Source organism: Podarcis bocagei, assembly GCF_964188305.1.
Source record: "Podarcis bocagei genome assembly, chromosome: 4".
NCBI lineage: Eukaryota > Metazoa > Chordata > Lepidosauria > Squamata > Lacertidae > Podarcis > Podarcis bocagei.
Genome location: NC_138128.1, coordinates 4996242 through 5013249, shown reverse-complemented (window position 1 = coordinate 5013249; position 17008 = coordinate 4996242). Strand labels below are relative to the sequence as shown.

At 46.4% G+C, this 17008-nt stretch overlaps 1 protein-coding gene across 1 annotated transcript in view; it reads left to right on the top strand.

Moving 5' to 3' along the window:
* Positions 1-17008, top strand: part of PDE6D (phosphodiesterase 6D) — a 31720-nt gene that overhangs the window by 5192 nt on the left and 9520 nt on the right. Inside the window, exon 2 of the mRNA XM_081190716.1 lies at positions 15685-15773. Coding sequence (XP_081046842.1) covers positions 15685-15773 — 89 coding nt within the window. The remainder of the gene's footprint in view (positions 1-15684; positions 15774-17008) is intronic.

The window sequence follows — 17008 nt, the reverse complement described above, 5'->3', positions numbered from 1 at the left end:
TATCTTACTTAGGGTTGCCATATTTCAAAAAGTGAAAATAATCTCAAAAAAGAAAGAAAAGCAAAGCAAAATGTAGACTTCCTACATGGGTTGCCATACGTCTGGATTTTCCCAGACATTTCAGTGATTTCAGCCTGGACGTTGCTTCCGACTGCCGTATTCCGGCTATGTCTGTGCAAGCGAGGTGAGCAGGCTGCCCTGGGTTGAGTTCTCTCACCTTGTGGAAACTCAATTCTCCGTATGGTCCTGCCAAGTGACCTGAAGAATCTGATTGTGCACCTGGTTGAGATTTCTGGTAAAAGGACTCTGTGGCCATCTTAAATTTCTTCCTGCTGACCAATCTTCCCTGCAAAATGTGGGTCAAGTTGTCACTCCTACATACAGCTGGTGTTCTGTGGATGGTGGTGCTTGGGATGCCCTCTGTAAGATACACAGGTTGCACCTATAGCCACCTGGCCAATGCGTGGTCCCCATACTTCTGTTTTCTACTGTGTGTAAATCCTGAATTATTTTTGAAGTATAGCCGTGAGCTCTGTGTGCTACAGATGTTAAACAAGACTGACAACTGAATCGGTTCCTAAAAATGAAATTCCTTAGCCAACAGCCTCAGGCAGGCAACCACTTACACATGTGTTTATCTGTGTAACTGTGTGTTTAGCTTCTGACTTGCATGGGGAAATGGTTGGGCATCCTCCAGTATCAATACGTCTATTACTATTACTACTACTACTACTACTATGTACTAATATTTAGCTCTAATATAGTGCTTTTGAGTGTTTCAAGCGCTTCATGTAGACTATATTATGGTGAGCTTTACAACAGACCAATAAGGTGGGCTGATATCATCCCCATATTGCAATTAGATGGTGAGCCTGACCAAATGTGACTTCCTGATTTGTTCATGGCGTAGTCAAGATTCAAAGTACAGTTTCTGGATCCACAGGTCAGTCTCTTAAGGCCAAAATGGGAAGTGTTGGCAACAGACTCATATAGCAGAATTTGGTTGCTGCTGAGAATCCCTACAAAGGTGGGTTTGAAAGTACAGTGTGAGAAGCTGGGAAGAGGAGTTCTGTGCCTTCCCCCGAAACTGCCTCTCCCTAGCCTCTTTCTCCCAACGCTGGAAGTAGCCCCCGCTGGAAGAAAACCAAAGTGGAAGAAGTCGTGCTGGGAGGGAAATATCATGATTGTGTTTTTAAGTTCCTCAAACACAGTAGAAGGGAGACGGAGGCACCAGTGGGTATGATCCCAATGCTTTCTGGGTGTGAGGGCAAGGGAGAGACATTTATCAAAGGACTGACGTATGTGCTTCTTAGACTGCCAATGAGCTGCAAGATAAGGCGCCTCAATCCAAGCAGTCTTCCAAGGATTCCTCGACGAAGAGACTGAGATTCTCAAAATGCATTTGGGAACATAACCACTCGTACAGCTGTCATCTTTTTAAACATTTGGCTCTTTTCCACAGCTGTTTTTGATCTGCTTTTATCTCCTTTAACTCCCCCCCACCACCACCACTATGGATCTTTGTGCACGCACACCTGGAATTTTGGCACAATCTAATTTGGATCATATGCTCACCAGCTCGCATTGAATTCTGTGATAACCCAAAAATAGATATATATTTCAGGCATGTGTTAGTGAGCGCTGATTTTCATGCTTAGCTTGTCTGTCAACTTTCAGCAGTCTGGGTCTTGAATTTTCAGACGCAAAATTTGGGATTCAGTATTCACCAAGACTATAACATCCTTATGGATGTAAGGAGCTGCCTGATATGATTCTTGGTCTGGTTCTGGATCCAAGGTTCTGGGCAGAGGTCTTTCAGACTTGTACTGAGACCGGGGGATTGAACCTTGAATCATCTGCCTTTGAAGCATGTGCACCCTTTACTGAGCTATGGTGCTTCCTTGTTTCATCTTCTGTGTCTGTACACTGAACAAAAAGCTTCAGTCTTATACAGTCGTACCTTGGTTCTTGAACTTAATCTGTTCTGGAAGTCCGTTTGACTCCTGAAACCGTTCACAAACCAAGGCACGGCTTCCGATTGGCTGCAGGAGTTTGCCATTTAGCTCATGGTATTTGAGCTGTTTCTGAATATATGGGTTGTGTGGTAAGTGAATGTTTGTTTGAATAGGGCGCTCTGGCTTGTGACTGCTGTATGCAACATGCCTGTGAGATGGCAAAAACTATTTGAAATTTTGGGGAGCTTTTAGGTAGAGCAGGCAGAAGAACCTTGGCACATCCTTCTGGGGAGTGCAGTGGAAAAGAATGGGAGTTGCATGGTTCACCACCACCACCCCGGGGTGGGGTGGGGGGTTGAATCTGTGCAGGATTGGACTTTTTAAGTGAACAATGCCCCCTCCTTTGAAAAGCAGAGGATTCGGCTATGGTTGAATTTCAAGGCAAGCCCCTGCCAAAGAGCAGCTCATAGGAAAGCTGAGCTTTTAATCTGACATAAGTCTTCCACTAAAGTGCCCGACGGAAATGCTTCTGATGATTGCTATGAGCATACGCCTGGTAAATAAAGCAGATAATGCCCTTTCCCAAAATATTAGCAAAAACTGGATTAAGCAGATTCTGCCGACTCCTCGCTCCCAAGGACACAGAGTTGCTCACTTGAGGAGGTTTAAGGCCATGCAGGGAATGCCAAAGGCAGGCAAAGAAATGGCTGGATGACCAGTAGTTGCCAGCTTGGACCAGGGAGCTTTGAACTTCGTACTTTGGCAGCCAGGGTTGGATATTTGAACAGCATTCCATTTCTACATGTGGCCCATGCAGTGTGGTTCTGTGGCCACCGAGACAGAGGTCCCCACTTTGTGTCTCTTAGCCCTTTCATGCTTCTCACCTGGCCACAGGAGAAATCCCCTTCCTAATGTTTCCAGGATCTTTTGACCTGCCTCTTCTACCCCACATACTGTTGTATTGGGTCCTACAATCACTTCTTTTGCCCCCCCCCCCATTCCTGAAAATTAAGCTGCACCCACAGTAGTTGGGAAATGAGACTCGTTTCCTGCTGTGGCTGGTGTGCTGCTTGGAGAGAGGGGAGTGGACAACCCTCTTGCACGAACGCTTTGCAAGGCTGCGTTTGCTTCTTGATGTAGAGCAAAAACTCTGGTGCCCTGAGCAGACAGGCTGCTTCATCCTAAAGCCATCCCTGCGTCTGCTTGGGTGCGGAAGAGGCATATGCAGGCTAATAGCTTCGAGGTGCTTCAAACATGTGCACCGTAATGTGTTGATATTGATCGCAGTTATACTAGAAGGTGTAAATAATATTTTCCAAAGTGCACTTCAAACTGAGCATGTTTGCTGTTTGAATGACTACTAAATAGAATCTGTGTTGTGAGGGGAAAGGGGACATGAATAACTCTGAAGGTAAAGCTGAATAGCATTTGCTCGGTTGGAGTACTTTGCCATTCTCTGTGGAATGAAGGTGGACAGATGGCTTGTGTGAGAAGCGTAAGTGAGCTCTCCAATTACTCCCACCTGCAATTTTCAAGCTCTTTAAATTGGTCTTCCGGGGGTGGGTGAGGGTAGAGTGACAGAGCACTCGGGTGGGGGGCTAAAATGTAATACAGGGATAGAGCACCTGTGGTCCAGCAACATCTACCAAACCTGACCATTCACCATGCTGGCTGGGGCTTATGCGAGTTGTAATCCAACAATATCTGGAGGGCCACGGGGCCCCCACCCTCGTATTTCCATTTGTGGCTAGCATTTGCACACGGCAAGCCTTTTCTCTCGGTGGATGAGACTTGGAGCAAGCCAGCGAGAGCTGGGGCGTGAGATCCTGCCGGCGTCTTAGTCACTCCCCTCTGTGCTCCTTCTCCTGCAGAATGAGGCTTTTCTTTCTCTAGCTCCTGGCTTCTCAAGGGGGTTGTTGGCAGAGGGGGACTCTCCGCGCTCTTGTTTCCTTCACAACTCTCAGTCTGTAGAGCATGGAACAAACGGCCACGCTGTTCAGGAATGTGTAAGGCAGCAGGGTTGGCATGGCACCAGAAACGTCTGATATGGGCTGGTTCATAAATAAGTACCACAGTGCGCAGTCGCTTTCTTGGGAGCAGTCTCGCTCTTGACGTATTGCTTTGCCTCTCGCAGAAATGCTTAACACCTCCAGCATTAGCCTTGCAGGGACTAAATGTCTCTCTGTGTGTGTCGTTCGTTCTAAAGACAGGATGAGCCTGCCTTGATTGTGAATGGCTTACTACAGCAATGCCCGGGAGATGCCCCATTCCCCCTGGACATTGTAGAAACAGTGTGAGCTTAGCTAAGGCTGACTACAGCGCAAGTGCCGTGTGCCGTTTTGAAGGCAGAGCAGAGAAAATCTTCACTGTCTGTTTCTGAAGTGTCAGTTGAAACTTCTGAATGGCTTGTCCCACAAACAAAGGCTGGAGGAACGCATCTTGCTTTTGAGCCTTCGGTGACCAACAGCATTCTGGCACCGGTTAGTTCCCATCACATCTTTCTCCCATTTGCTTTGTGCCTGCTCTGCTCAGGGACTATTCTCTCAGTCCCTGACTTCCTCTCTCTTCCTCCCTTGCAGATGGCTGTTATCGCTCTGTGAGTTGGGCAGCAGCAGAAACAATCAGCTTCTTAACTTTCAGAAACCCCTTTCCAGTGTGTTGCTTATGGGTTCAGGCTTAGACCTCAAGGTGTCATTCCAATCCGTGGAATTTATTATTCCGTCTAAGAGAATATTGACACCTGAGTCTCCAAGGGCTGCTGCTTTGGCCAATAACCCGGTGCAGCGTTAAAGAAAAAGGAAGTCCGCTTAAATGTTTCACTAGAGCACAGCTGCTAACAGCCGAGGAAAGGATTGGTTAGGCCTTGCTTAACAAAGACTGAGGTGGTTGTGTTGATGAAAAGTCTTTTAAGTTTTCAGGTGGAAATGAAGCACATAGATTCAGCTCCTCCTCCACATGCATACCTCCAGTAGGTGGAAGCAAGACTCTAGTCCAGTGGGAGAGAAGGTGTCATAGTTTTGGTGGGAGAGAAGGTGCCATATGGTGATGTCTGGCAGTGGAAGTTTAAACTTGGGCAAAACACTGTCAAGGCTTCAGAAAATGAGCTTCAGGTTAGCTGGATATGAGGACTGATGCAGACAGCTGTTTAGTGTGAGCATAAGGTTCAGTGTCTCTGGCACCCACAGTCCAGCTAGTCAGTTCTGGGTTTCTTCTGCCCACTGGAACAGGGCAGCTTGTGCAGGTCTCTTCTGGGCAAAGGTACGTTCCTCTCCCTGGACTGCTGCTTATGATTCCGTTTCTGAAGTTTGATTCGCATACTGCTGTGCTGGGTGTTGTGCCTGCCACCATTTGGACTTCCTGTTTGCCAGCAGTGTACTTTAGCATGAACAAATCTGGACTCCTAATCACTCCTAACTCATACCTAGGTATCTATAGACACAGAGTATTGATGAGTTAAACCGAAATAGCCTAGGTAAACGAGGCCTGAGATAGGGAAGGGTTTTTTTTTAGTGCAGTTCTGGGGGGCTATGCAGGTTTCCTTTAGTGCCACAAGTATGCTTTTGAAGTTGTATGTAAAATTAAGAGTAGTACAGTGGTACCTCAGGTTACATACACTTCAGGTTACATATGCTTCAGGTTACAGACTCCGTTAACTCAGAAATAGTACCTCGGGTTAAGAACTTTGCTTCAGGATGAGAACATAAATCGTGCTCCGGCGGCGCGGCAGCAGCAGGAGGCCCCATTAGCTAAAGTGGTCTTCAGGTTAAGAACAGATTCAGGTTAAGAACGGACCTCCGGAACGAATTAAGTACTTAACCTGAGGTACCACTGTATGCCCTAAGACAAGCAAGGAGCAGCCCTAATAGTGTGCCTTCATCCACCAAATATCCTGCCTTGCAGGAAGAGTTTTCTGTTCCTTTCTCACAAAATACTCAGATACCACTCAGATGATCTGTGCTTACAAAGACCAGGGGTTTCAGCCTAAGGGAGTGAGGGGTTAAATTTCACATAGAATTCACTTTCTAGTTCCCCACCCCCCCCAATCCTCAGGACTGACTAGACCAGGGGTAGGCAACCTAAGACCTGGGGACCGGATGCGGCCCAATCACCTTCTCAATCCGGCCCGCAGACGGTCCGGGAATCAGCATGTTTTTACATGAGTTGAATGTGTTCTTTTATTTAAAACGCATCTCTGGGTTATTTGTGGGGCACAGGAATTCATTCCCCCCCCAAAAAAAAATATAGTCCTGCCCACCACATGGTCTGAGGACCAGCCCACAGCTGAAAAAGGTTGCTGACCCCTGGACTAGACCCTCTAGTACCAGAGCAGTTGAGTCAGTGGCAGCAGGTGGGCCTGCAACATCAGATGTAGAGCCCAGGAGTATTGATGCCTTGCGGGAAGAACTCATGCTCACTGTAACACCACAACAGATCAGGCCATGGCATTGGGGCTTACAGAATGCATCTGCCACTGAACTACAGCCCATAGAAATAAATAAAGTAACTTGGTTACTTTCCCATAGTATTTTAATACTTTTAAGTGCAAAGCACGCACAGCCGTGCTGTACGGTCCAGGTTGATGTTCTTCCTTGGGAATGTTGGGCAGGCAGCCTGTCGTGCTTTGGTGCTTCGTCAGCAAATAGAAGCCCGTTGCAGCATTGGCATAGGTTTCCCAGGGAGCGCTTGCCTCAGTCCTGATCAGAATTTTTATTTTGCTCATTAGATGCTGCAGCAGCCCAGGGCTCAGTGTGAGTCCGCTGTGAAATTTCAATAAGTTTAAATCTGTAAGGACAGGAGGCCCATCTGCATTCTCTGGGCTTGCCTGGAATCCAGATTTATTGTGGGTAATTGATCGAAGGTGCGTGCTAAGTGTGTGTACATTTCATGCTCTTGGAACTATCCTTTTAATACACGGCTTTAGCAGGATAAAGTGTCGAACTTCAACCACTCTGCATTGCTAAATGTGTTCATGTAAATGGCTAGTCTGCTTCTGGGAATGGGGTGTGAGGAGAGAGAGAGAGAGGAAACATCAAAGCTGGGCGAAGGAAGTGTGCAACAGTTCGGATTCTGCTCAGTGTGCAAATGCCGACCCTCACAGGCTTATTAGCATCCCTGCCGCAGTATCACCACTCCTTTTGACATGTTCCCAGAAGGGCATCCCTGCTTTTGTGGAGGGGAAAAGCAATTCCAGTTGTCAGGAGCTCACATTTGAAACTGCTTGCTTCAGCATCTGGCTGTGTAAGATAACGCCCATTTCTGCCTGGGGATGCGGTGGCTCTCTGGCTGCTCATGTTTACCCATATTGTTTTTTATGAGGCAGAGCCTCCCTCCTCTGGCACCTATCGCCATGGTAGCAGTGTGCCACTTGGCAAGTGACACAAGCAGCTCTCCCTGGTGAGACTGGCATTCTGCCATGCTTCCTCTCCCAGGTGCGCCGAGGATGCCAGGCAGGGAGGGTGCCAATATCCTTGCTTTGCTGTTCAGGAGCAGGGCAGTCGCTGCTTCTGGAGATGAAGATCCTGCTGAGTGTTTGCCAGCAGATCCAAAGTTGTTCATGTGTGCCGTGCGATAAGAACAAAAGGATGAAGAACGGCACGTCATGGTCTGCCTCTTCCGGGGAAGATTGTCCTTTTAAAAAAGAAAAATATTAGTTTTTTAGCATATCATTTTCAACAATTATTAAACATACTTTTATATCTTTTTATACATGTTTTTTGGCTTCCATCAATCACATCTGAAAATTTTCCAATACTTTTCCTTTAATTTACATTTCTAACTTTCACTATTACATTTAAATAGTAATATCTCTCTTCTTTGCAATATTTCCTATATTCCTCCTTACAAAACTTCTACTAGTGTAATTTGTTGATTACAGTTGCTCTTCAAATAGTTTGTATATTTCTTCCAATCTTCTGTAAATCTCTGGTCCCGCAGGTTTCGAATCCTTCCTGTCATTTTATCCAATTCTGCGTAGTCCATTAATTTCGTCTGCCATTCTTCTTTCGTCGGGATTTCTTCTTGCTTCCATTTCTGGGACAACAATACTCTTGCGGGGAAGATTGTCTTTTGATCCTGGATGTGGAACCTAGGAGGCTTCCTCGGGTTGAGTCAGACCATTGGCCCATCCAGCTCTGTTCTGTCCACACTGACTGGCAGCAGCTCTTCTGGGCTTTGGGCTGGACATCTCCCAGCTCTTCCTGCAGATGCCGGGGATTGAACTGTGATCCTTTTGCATCCAAAGCATGGGCTGCACTGTGGAGCCACAACACTTCCTCAAAGGGCCCAGAACCAGCTTGTACTTTCCCTGAGTTGACATAGGGCCCAGTCCAGATAAGCGCTGCTACCAAACAGAAATCTCTTGGTGTTTTCTAAAAACAGCAAAGGGTCTTGTGGCACTTCACAGACTGACAGGTTTATTGTGGACTGGAGTCCACTTCATCAGGTGCATGAAGCATTCTCTGCAGTTCGCTGGCTAATACATCACACACGTGTAGAAAGAGAAAAGAACCGGCAGCAGTGGCCTCCCTTTCGATGGCCTTTCCGGGAAAGATCGGAAGCTGCAGTTGCAGAGTGAACAAGATCAGAATACTGACCTCTTCACAACAGCAGTAATTGATGATAATGCTATCTTTCTAATCATGCTTTTGATAATTTAAAAGCTGCAACGTGAAGGAAATGCCTCCTTCAATAAAGCCTGAACTGAATAAATCTGATTTGCCGATAATCATTAGTGCGGAGTAACAGGAAAGAGTATATTATTTTCAATTGCTGCTGTTGTGAAAGAGTCACTCTCTTGTTATCTTGCATACATTTGGGTTCTGCATAGACCTACAGCAGCTATTAATATGCCATGGCCTTTGGCCTCTCAGCTTGTCTCACACACACACTTTTAAGTGTGTGTGAGAGTGCACACACCAGCTGAGGACAGCGTTTCATGCATCTGGTGAAGTTTCTAACCCACAGAAGCTTATGTGACACCAAATCTGTTAATATTGAAAAGTGCCACAACTCTGTTGCAGCAAGATCAACACAGAGTGCTGCACAGTTGTCTTTCTGGAATCGGCCTCGTGTTTTCTAGCATCTTCTGGGCTAGGATCAGCCATAACCTGGCAGGTCATATAAGCTGCATTTACCTTTAATAATGATGCTAATTTTATTATTTATACCCTGCCCATCTGGCTGGGTTTCCCCAACCACTCTGGGAGGCTTTGTGGTAAAGAAACACTTTGTCCACAAATCCCCTTGCTAGGGAAGGAAGGGAAATGCTCTTGAATGAGAAGCAATAAAGATTTCCTCATTTGAAATTGTTCCTTCCCGTCCCCGTGGATTTGATATACCTTGGTTTAAGAACAGTCCTGTTTACGAATGATTCGGTTTACAAACTCCGCCAAACCGGAAGTAGTGTCCCGGTTTGTGAACTTTATCTCGGTCTAAGAACAGAATCTGAACGGTGGAAGGGCACCAGTGGCTGGAGGCCTCAATAGGGAAAGCACGCCTCGGTTTAAGAACGCACTTCTGGACAGATTAAGTTTGTAAACCGAGGTACCACTGTATAACCTTACCCAAGAACACATGTACCTTGAGGCTAGAAGGTGCCAGCTTCACTATACAGTCTGCTATCTGAAAAGTGGTTGTATTGAATGGGAAAATCTATGCTACACCTGACGAGAATAGAGTTGAGAAGTTGCCTATGTTTCTTCAAGGCTTAGCTAGATACTTGCTGTTCTGGTCCAGTATTTCTGTCTGTGGCAAACTGCACAACACCATGTGTTTGATTGCATTATAAAATGTTCCTGCATGTACACATACATATCACTGCTATCACTTTCTAATAGTTCTGTTGGAGCATAATGTCTAAACATCCCACCCCTCTTTCTGGTCTTTCTTTGAACCCCTCTGGAGGGAAGCGGGCAATGAGCCAGCTAGGATAGCTGCAACTTTCTGGAGTAGCTTTCTTGTCTTCAGCTGGCTTCCTGGAGAAACTCCTGAGTGTCCTTGTTCTGCCAGAGTCTCTGATTTTGTTCTCCGGTGCCAGGAATGTCGAAGTTTTGAAACGGATTGGAAGCAGCCTTGGAAAATCTCTGTGGCAATGCAGGGAGGAAACATTGAGAAGCCCAAGCAGCTCAGGGTTGGGCTGCTTGCCTTTGCCTTAAGAAGAGGACCAGGGTGAGGGTACAAAGCTGGGCATGCTGTTGAGTGCATGATGCAAGGAATGAGCAGGGGGAGTTCCTGGAAACTGCAAGGAAGAGAGCAATGGTGAATTGAATGCATAGCTGAGGTTGGAAACCAGGCTCCTTGACGTTAGAGAATGCCACTAAGGAAATGGACTATATTACGCTCAGAATTCTGAGGCTGGTGTCTTAAGGCTTTGAAACAACTTTTTCCTACTCCTCTTACGTCATCTTTCCACTTCACATATGCAAGGCTGGAAAAATCCCAGTCATCTAGGCCTCTTGCAAACGTTTTTCTCCCTCCCTCCCAGCTCTGCTACTTTGCATGTTGTGTTTTCCCCATATTCATCTAAGATGGGTTGTGCCAGGATTAACAGGGGCTGACTGGGAAACTGTGGCTTCTATTTTGGCTGAGCGTTAAGGGTATGCAGCTTGACTCTGGCCAGAATACAGAGAACTGTGAATCTCCTTCTCTGAACCCTTTGAGAGGGTTTTAAGCTGCCTTCCTTTCTGAGATGGAAGTCCTTTCAACGTGGGACTTGGACCCCAGAGGGCATGAAATTTGACCAGTGGCTTTGGGCCAATCACTGAGCGTGGAGCGTTCTCTTGAGCTCCTAGGAAGGAGGGCAGGTGTTGGTGAAGAAGTGCAATGGGGAATTGCTTTAAAAGACGGGCGATGATGGATCTAAAAATCGTTGACTCAGTTGGCTGTACATTGCTTGTGTTGTGTGCCTGATTTGGCTCTGTGAGTTCTCTACTGAAATGAAATCATGGCGGTCATAAAGAGTATGAACACCAGCAGCTATTTTGTACTTAGCATCCCTTTCGTCCCCCAATCATGATCATGACCAAGTCCAAAGAGTAGTGCTGAGAGAATGCTTTATGTCTTCCTGTTTGTTACACTGTGGGGTCCTACAAGAAACTACTCTATCCACAATGCTATTTAATATCTACAGGAAGCCGCTGGGAGTGGTCATTAGGAATTTTGGGACATGCTGCCATCAGTTTGCTGATGACACAACAGCTCTGCTTCTCTATAACATCTGCATCAGGAGATGCCTTGCCAGGCAGAATGAGGGAAAGTAAGCTGAGCTTGAATCCTGGCAAGACGGAGGCCCTGTGTGTGAGTTATTAGCAGATCTGAGAAATCGGGTCAGTTATCTGCCGTGGACAGGGTTGCACTATCCCTGAAGGAGCAGGAATGCAGTTGGGGGTGCAATTCTGGATTCATTCTGCAGCTCCATGCCTTTAAATGAGCTTCAGCAACAGCAGCTTGATGGAACCTTTTTGGGACTCTTGGGCTTCCATAGACTCTGGAGACATCCTGAGTGCTAAGGCCTCATTCTGCCCGGGCATGTTTCCCCTTTGTGAGAACCATTCTGTCAATAATACTTTCCTTGTCTTGGGTTTATCACTCAAGCGCTAGGGGTGTCTTTATGCAGAACTGGTGATGGGCAGATATCTCAGGCTGAAGTGTCTGATGGGAGCTGCCCTCTCAGCTGAGCCCTCCTTTCGCCCTGGAGTGGGAAATGGAAGAAAATAAGCAATTAAAGGACAATGGATGCATCTGGAGCAGTTCCAATTCCCTCCTGAAATCCATCTGTTGCAGCATTCGCTGTTGCTCTCTGCTTGGCCTCCCGTTACAGTCTAATAATGGTAGTGGTTTAATAGGGATGGCTGCAGAAATTGCTGTGCTGGGTAGGGGACTTGGTACAAATGTATTGCAGGCTGGAAGCCCATATTTCCCCTCCTCTTCCATCCAACTCCCTGGGCTGTCGGGGGGGGGGGGGGGAATAGGTGGCACTTCAGGCTTAAATGCAAAAAGGGAGTGGCTGTTAATCTTTTGAGAACTCATGTGATCTCTGCTTTTTCCAGCTAGTCTGTTCATCTGCCAGCACATTGGAGATGCAGTTGTGTTCTCTAGAGCCTGAGTAGACCAGTGTTTCCCAAACTTGGGACTCCAGCTGTTTTTGTACTACAACTCCCATCATCCCTAGAGCTGGCAGAACCAGTGGTCAGGGATGATGGGAATTGTAGTCTGAAAACAGCTGAAGCCCCAAGTTTGGTAAACGCTGAAGTAGACACATGGATGATCCCATTGTTAAATGTTTGGGGGCCATGCCTGCTGAAATCTTGATCTTAAATTAACAGATTATGTAGGATTCTGCAATTCTCTCTTCTGAATTTTTTTATACCCAAAGCATCCTAAGTAAGCTATGTCCAAATAGCAGAAGGCTGAGTGAAGAGAGACTACTTAACCCTCCTCCACTTGGTTTTCCATCTCAGTGCCTCCTCCCTGACCTGTGTTTTTACTTCCCAGGCAGGGAGGAGAGATGGAGGGCTCTTGATCTGAAAAAGCACCTTGGGGAGGACAGTTTGGAGCTGGGAAAGGGTTAAGCAGTCTATCCCCACTTGCCATACTTGTGGTCAGACAAGGCCTGTCCATGCTGCTTCCAGGCTTAAATTAACATAGTGGAAAGAATTGCAGAGTGCTGCAGAATGTGAGTTTGAGTCTTAGAAGAGCAGGAAGAGTTTCAAGTTGTTGGGGATGGGCTTTGAGTGATTGGCTTAGCTCCTTGTTCCTAGCCATGGGGGGGGGGGGAGTCAGAATACGTTATGCAAAGCAGTGCCCAATTGCAGTAAATAAATAAGCAAACCGTGTCCATGAAGAGAGAATGGGCCATGATAAAGAGACTTAGTGGTTTGTAATGGTAGGTGATGTTGCTGTGTTGTATTATATTATCTATGTACATCGATTTATGTCCTGGAGTTAAGAATAGGTCTGGGATAAATTGTGTTCGCTGAGCCAGTATTTTATACAGTCTGTAAATGATGTTTGTTTGTTAATGTGTGGTGTGCTATGCCTAATAAAGGATTTTGAATTAAATAAGCAAACCTGCTCAGTTTGGTTTGCAGAATTAAGCCCTTCTTACCCCAGAATTTGGCCTGTCTGGATGCAGAGCTGAATGTGGGTTGCAACAAAACCTCAGCTGTCCTGCATTAAATGGAGAGGTGGGAACGGAGGCTTTGTATCCCAGAGTAAAAAAGGTTCTTTAGAGAAATGCAAACTGAGTGTGTCACAAAGCAAGAGAAAGTTTGTACTTCTGAATTGATTTACTACATGTACAGAATAAAATAGCTGAACATTTGAAAGGTACCTTGCCCTAGCCTCCCTGCTGCCTGCTTCTGGTTAGCAGCATCTTCCCAGCTACTCAGACAGGGGTGTTTCCTGCTGCTGGCTCCAGGGATCTCTAGAGATGCCTGGGATCGAATGTGGGACCTCCTGCAGGGACCACGTCACATGCTGTGTCCCCCTTGGCAAGTTTTCTGGTGTAGCTTCCAGATCCCCTTCGGCCAGAGAGAACATGGGCTTTGAATCCATGGCTGCAAACATCGCCAGCTGCGTAAGCCTCAACCACTCTACCACGGTTCCTTGGCCATTTTCTTTTCTTTTTGACGTTGAGGATGTTGAGAAAAACTTAGGCCATCAATGATCTCGTGTGGTGGCTGCGTTGGTGTTCTCCGCTTGCCATTCTCTTTCATTGCATTTCACAGGCCCAGTTCTGTGTTTCAGCCGGTCAGGTCACCTATTAATACATTCCGCATCCTGGTCACAGTTCTTCCATCTTCTGAAACACGATGAGTATCCTTGAGGGGTGAGATTTACATTGGTTTTGGCACCTGACCTCTCCCACGACCAGTTCACTGGGTCCCCTGCCTGATGACTTTTAGGAAACAATCAAAGAATCTGTTTATTTCTTTAGCTTTCAGTGGGAATCCAGTGCTGGTGCCGAATGGTTTTGACTGTTTTCTTTGTTTGAACTTAGCTGTGTTTCGTATTGATTTTATGCCTTTCTGCTGTTGGCTACCTTGGGAGTCCCTGTGATTGAAAGGTGGGGGGAGATTTTACAATAATAAGTGTGTGCACAAACCAAGTTAAATGTCAGCCCTGGAAGGGCACTGCAGTGAGACATGGCTGATTTGGGAGGCAGGAGAATTTCCCTGCCTTATGCTGCTCATCGCAGTCTGTGCTTGAGGAATTGGAGGCTACTTGACCCTTGTCTGTAGCCAGACACCTTTTCTGGGTTGAATGTTGCATTCGCTTTGCGGTTTCTTCCTCCCCTGATGGCTCCACTTCCCAGGTTTGTCTTTTTTCTCCACTCCCAGGTGCAAATTTTCTCCTTCTCCAAACTCCTCTGACAGTCTTCCTTCAAATATCCATACTAACATGGCCTCAGTGACTTAATGATACTTAATGCTCTCCGGATTCTGCCTACAGGTCCCGGCTGCTCTTCTTGAGATAAGAATCTATTTTTAAAGAGAGCCTTTCTCTCGCTCAGGTAGAAGACTGGCTAAACCAATTAAACACATTAGGAGATAACCGTACATGTGGCTCTGGTTCAAGATGTCTGATTTCTGCACCGCAGGGCATGTTTCAGTTGCCGACCTTCTTCCTTGTTACTTTGGCAGCTCACTAGACCTGCCAGGCGTCACCTGCTCTGCTTGTCATTCCTCCTCACCTGCTTCTGAATGATTTCCCCCTCTGCGTATTGTTCCTGGTCTGTTGTATGTACACAAGGCCCGTTTTGCTCATGCTCTTCTCGACTGCTGTTTTCTTTTCTTCCTTTTTCTAAAACAGAATTGCAGCTATTGAAAGATGTTTCTGCTGCCAAAGAGAGAATCACAAGCTCTGTGGTGTAAATCCTCTTCTCCAAACACTGGTGCTTCCCTCAACAGCAGCCTTCTGCTGAACCTTTGGGAGTAGGAACTGGGAGGTTGCAAACTCAGTGCTGGAGCCTGTGCCTTGTACACGGAAGATCCCAGGTCCGCTCTCCTGACATCTCCAGCTAAAAGGTTTGCAGGTTTTGGAGAGTGGCTGCAGTCAGAGTTGAATTGTATCGGTCCAGATCAGCAGTTCTCAACCTCTGGGCCCCAGATGTTGTTGGACTACAACTCCCATCATCCCTGAGCTCTGGCCTTGCTAGCTAGGCATGATGGGAGTTGTAGTCCAACAACATCTGGGGACCCACAGGTTGAGAACCGCTGGTCTAGATGAACTTAGTTGAACTTAGTATAAGGTTGCTTCATAGAAATACTTTAAAAATTAACAATTCAAAAAGCAGCTTGTAATTGGAGTAACAGGAATGCTGCTCTGTTTCCCTCAGCTGCTGTGGGAGAGCACTCTCCAAAAGTCAAAGCAGCCATGATTTTTTGTGTGGAGAAGGACTGTTCTCAGAGTTAGAGCACATGGTTTGCATGCAGAAGGTCCCATGTTCACTTCTGGCATCCCCAGTTTGAAAATAAGGACCGGGCAGCCAGCGTGGGGCCGTTTTCTTCCCTGATCCCCATGCCAAAAAAGAAAATACTGGATTAGATGGATATGGGAGCCTGACATAAGGAAGTTTCCTTTGTTCATGGGAGCTGAATGTTGCTGCTCATTTTCAGTTTGGGTCCATTTTATTCTTGCTGCCACAGGAGGCCTTTGTCCCTAGAATAAGGCCGTGCTCGGTATCGTTCCGCAATGCTGCTGCTTTTTTCCTTAATTGCCTTGCAAACAGAAATTGGATGAATCTCCGTGATGCAGAAACAGGGAAAATTCTCTGGCAAGGAACAGAAGACCTCTCCGTCCCTGGAGTAGAGCACGAAGGTACTGTTGAGCCTTGGTGTGTGACTGGACTTCCCGTGGTTTGCGCGTGAAGGATCCTGAAATACTGAGCAGGTTCAGCGCTGTTTGATGGGGTGCTGTCTAGCGCTGGGCGATATCTGGTTTTCAGTATAACGATATATCACCAGCTAAATATCACAAAATCTCAATATATCAATATATATATGTGTATATATATATGTGTATATTTGCTTTCGTAGATTTTCACGGGTACAGGAATGCAGGTTTTGGTGTCTTCGGGTGTCTTCCCGTGTAAGAGTTGGGGTGTCTAGGCGACGTTTCGACGAGGTCTCACTCGTCATCTTCAGGCTGGTGCTTTCGGCTTCTTGTTACTGGAACAGAGCAGGATCTCAGTGTTTGAGATCCTATAAATACTGTTGAGGGGGTGTGGTGTATAGCCTCCAACGTTCTGGGCAGAGAGGAAGTTCCCAGGTTAGTGTGCCTTTTCTTCTTTTGTTCATTAATTACTTGAGGGATATCTTGAGTGATTTCTTGAGTGATATTCTGAGTACCACTTAGGAGGGTCATTAGGTGTGGATTAGTTGCTAAAGCTTTCGTGTCTTGACCTCTTGAGCTTGTGAAGAGTTTTTCTGAGAAGATGGCTGTACTGCACTTAGTTGTGCTCTGGCTTGGCTTCGTGTATAGGGGCGAGCTGTGGTTTTGTGCCCTGTGCCAGCCAGATCTGTGTAGGGATTGCAGGGGGGTGCAGCATCCGGAGGTGCCACTATGGTTTGGCTACTGGATGGTGTCTGTAATTTATCTGTGGAGAGGGTCTGGGTTTGGGTCTGGTGTGGTTGATTGGAGATGGCGTTCTGTGTGCCTCTGGTTCTGGTGTCGGTTTTTGTGGGGAGGGCTAATTTCCAGATGTCTGGCAGGCGGGACGTGTCGTCACGCTTGTTCATGTTGTGAGGGTGTTTCTCTATCTCGATGGCTTCCATGATTATTCTCTTGTGGTGATGTTCCATGTTAAAGAGCAATTTGGAATCTGCAAAATTAATTTCGTGTCCTGTTTCTTTCATGTGTTGGTAAAGAGAGGAAGTTTTTTCTTCTTTTTTGACGGCATTCTTGTGTTCTGCGATACGTGCATTTATTCGTCTGTTTGTTTGTCCAATGTACGTGGCTGGGCAGACTTTGCAGGGTATTTCATAGACCCCTTGGTTTTCTAACTGGATTTTATCTTTGGGGTTTCTGAGGATATTGGCTATTTTTTGGTTGGT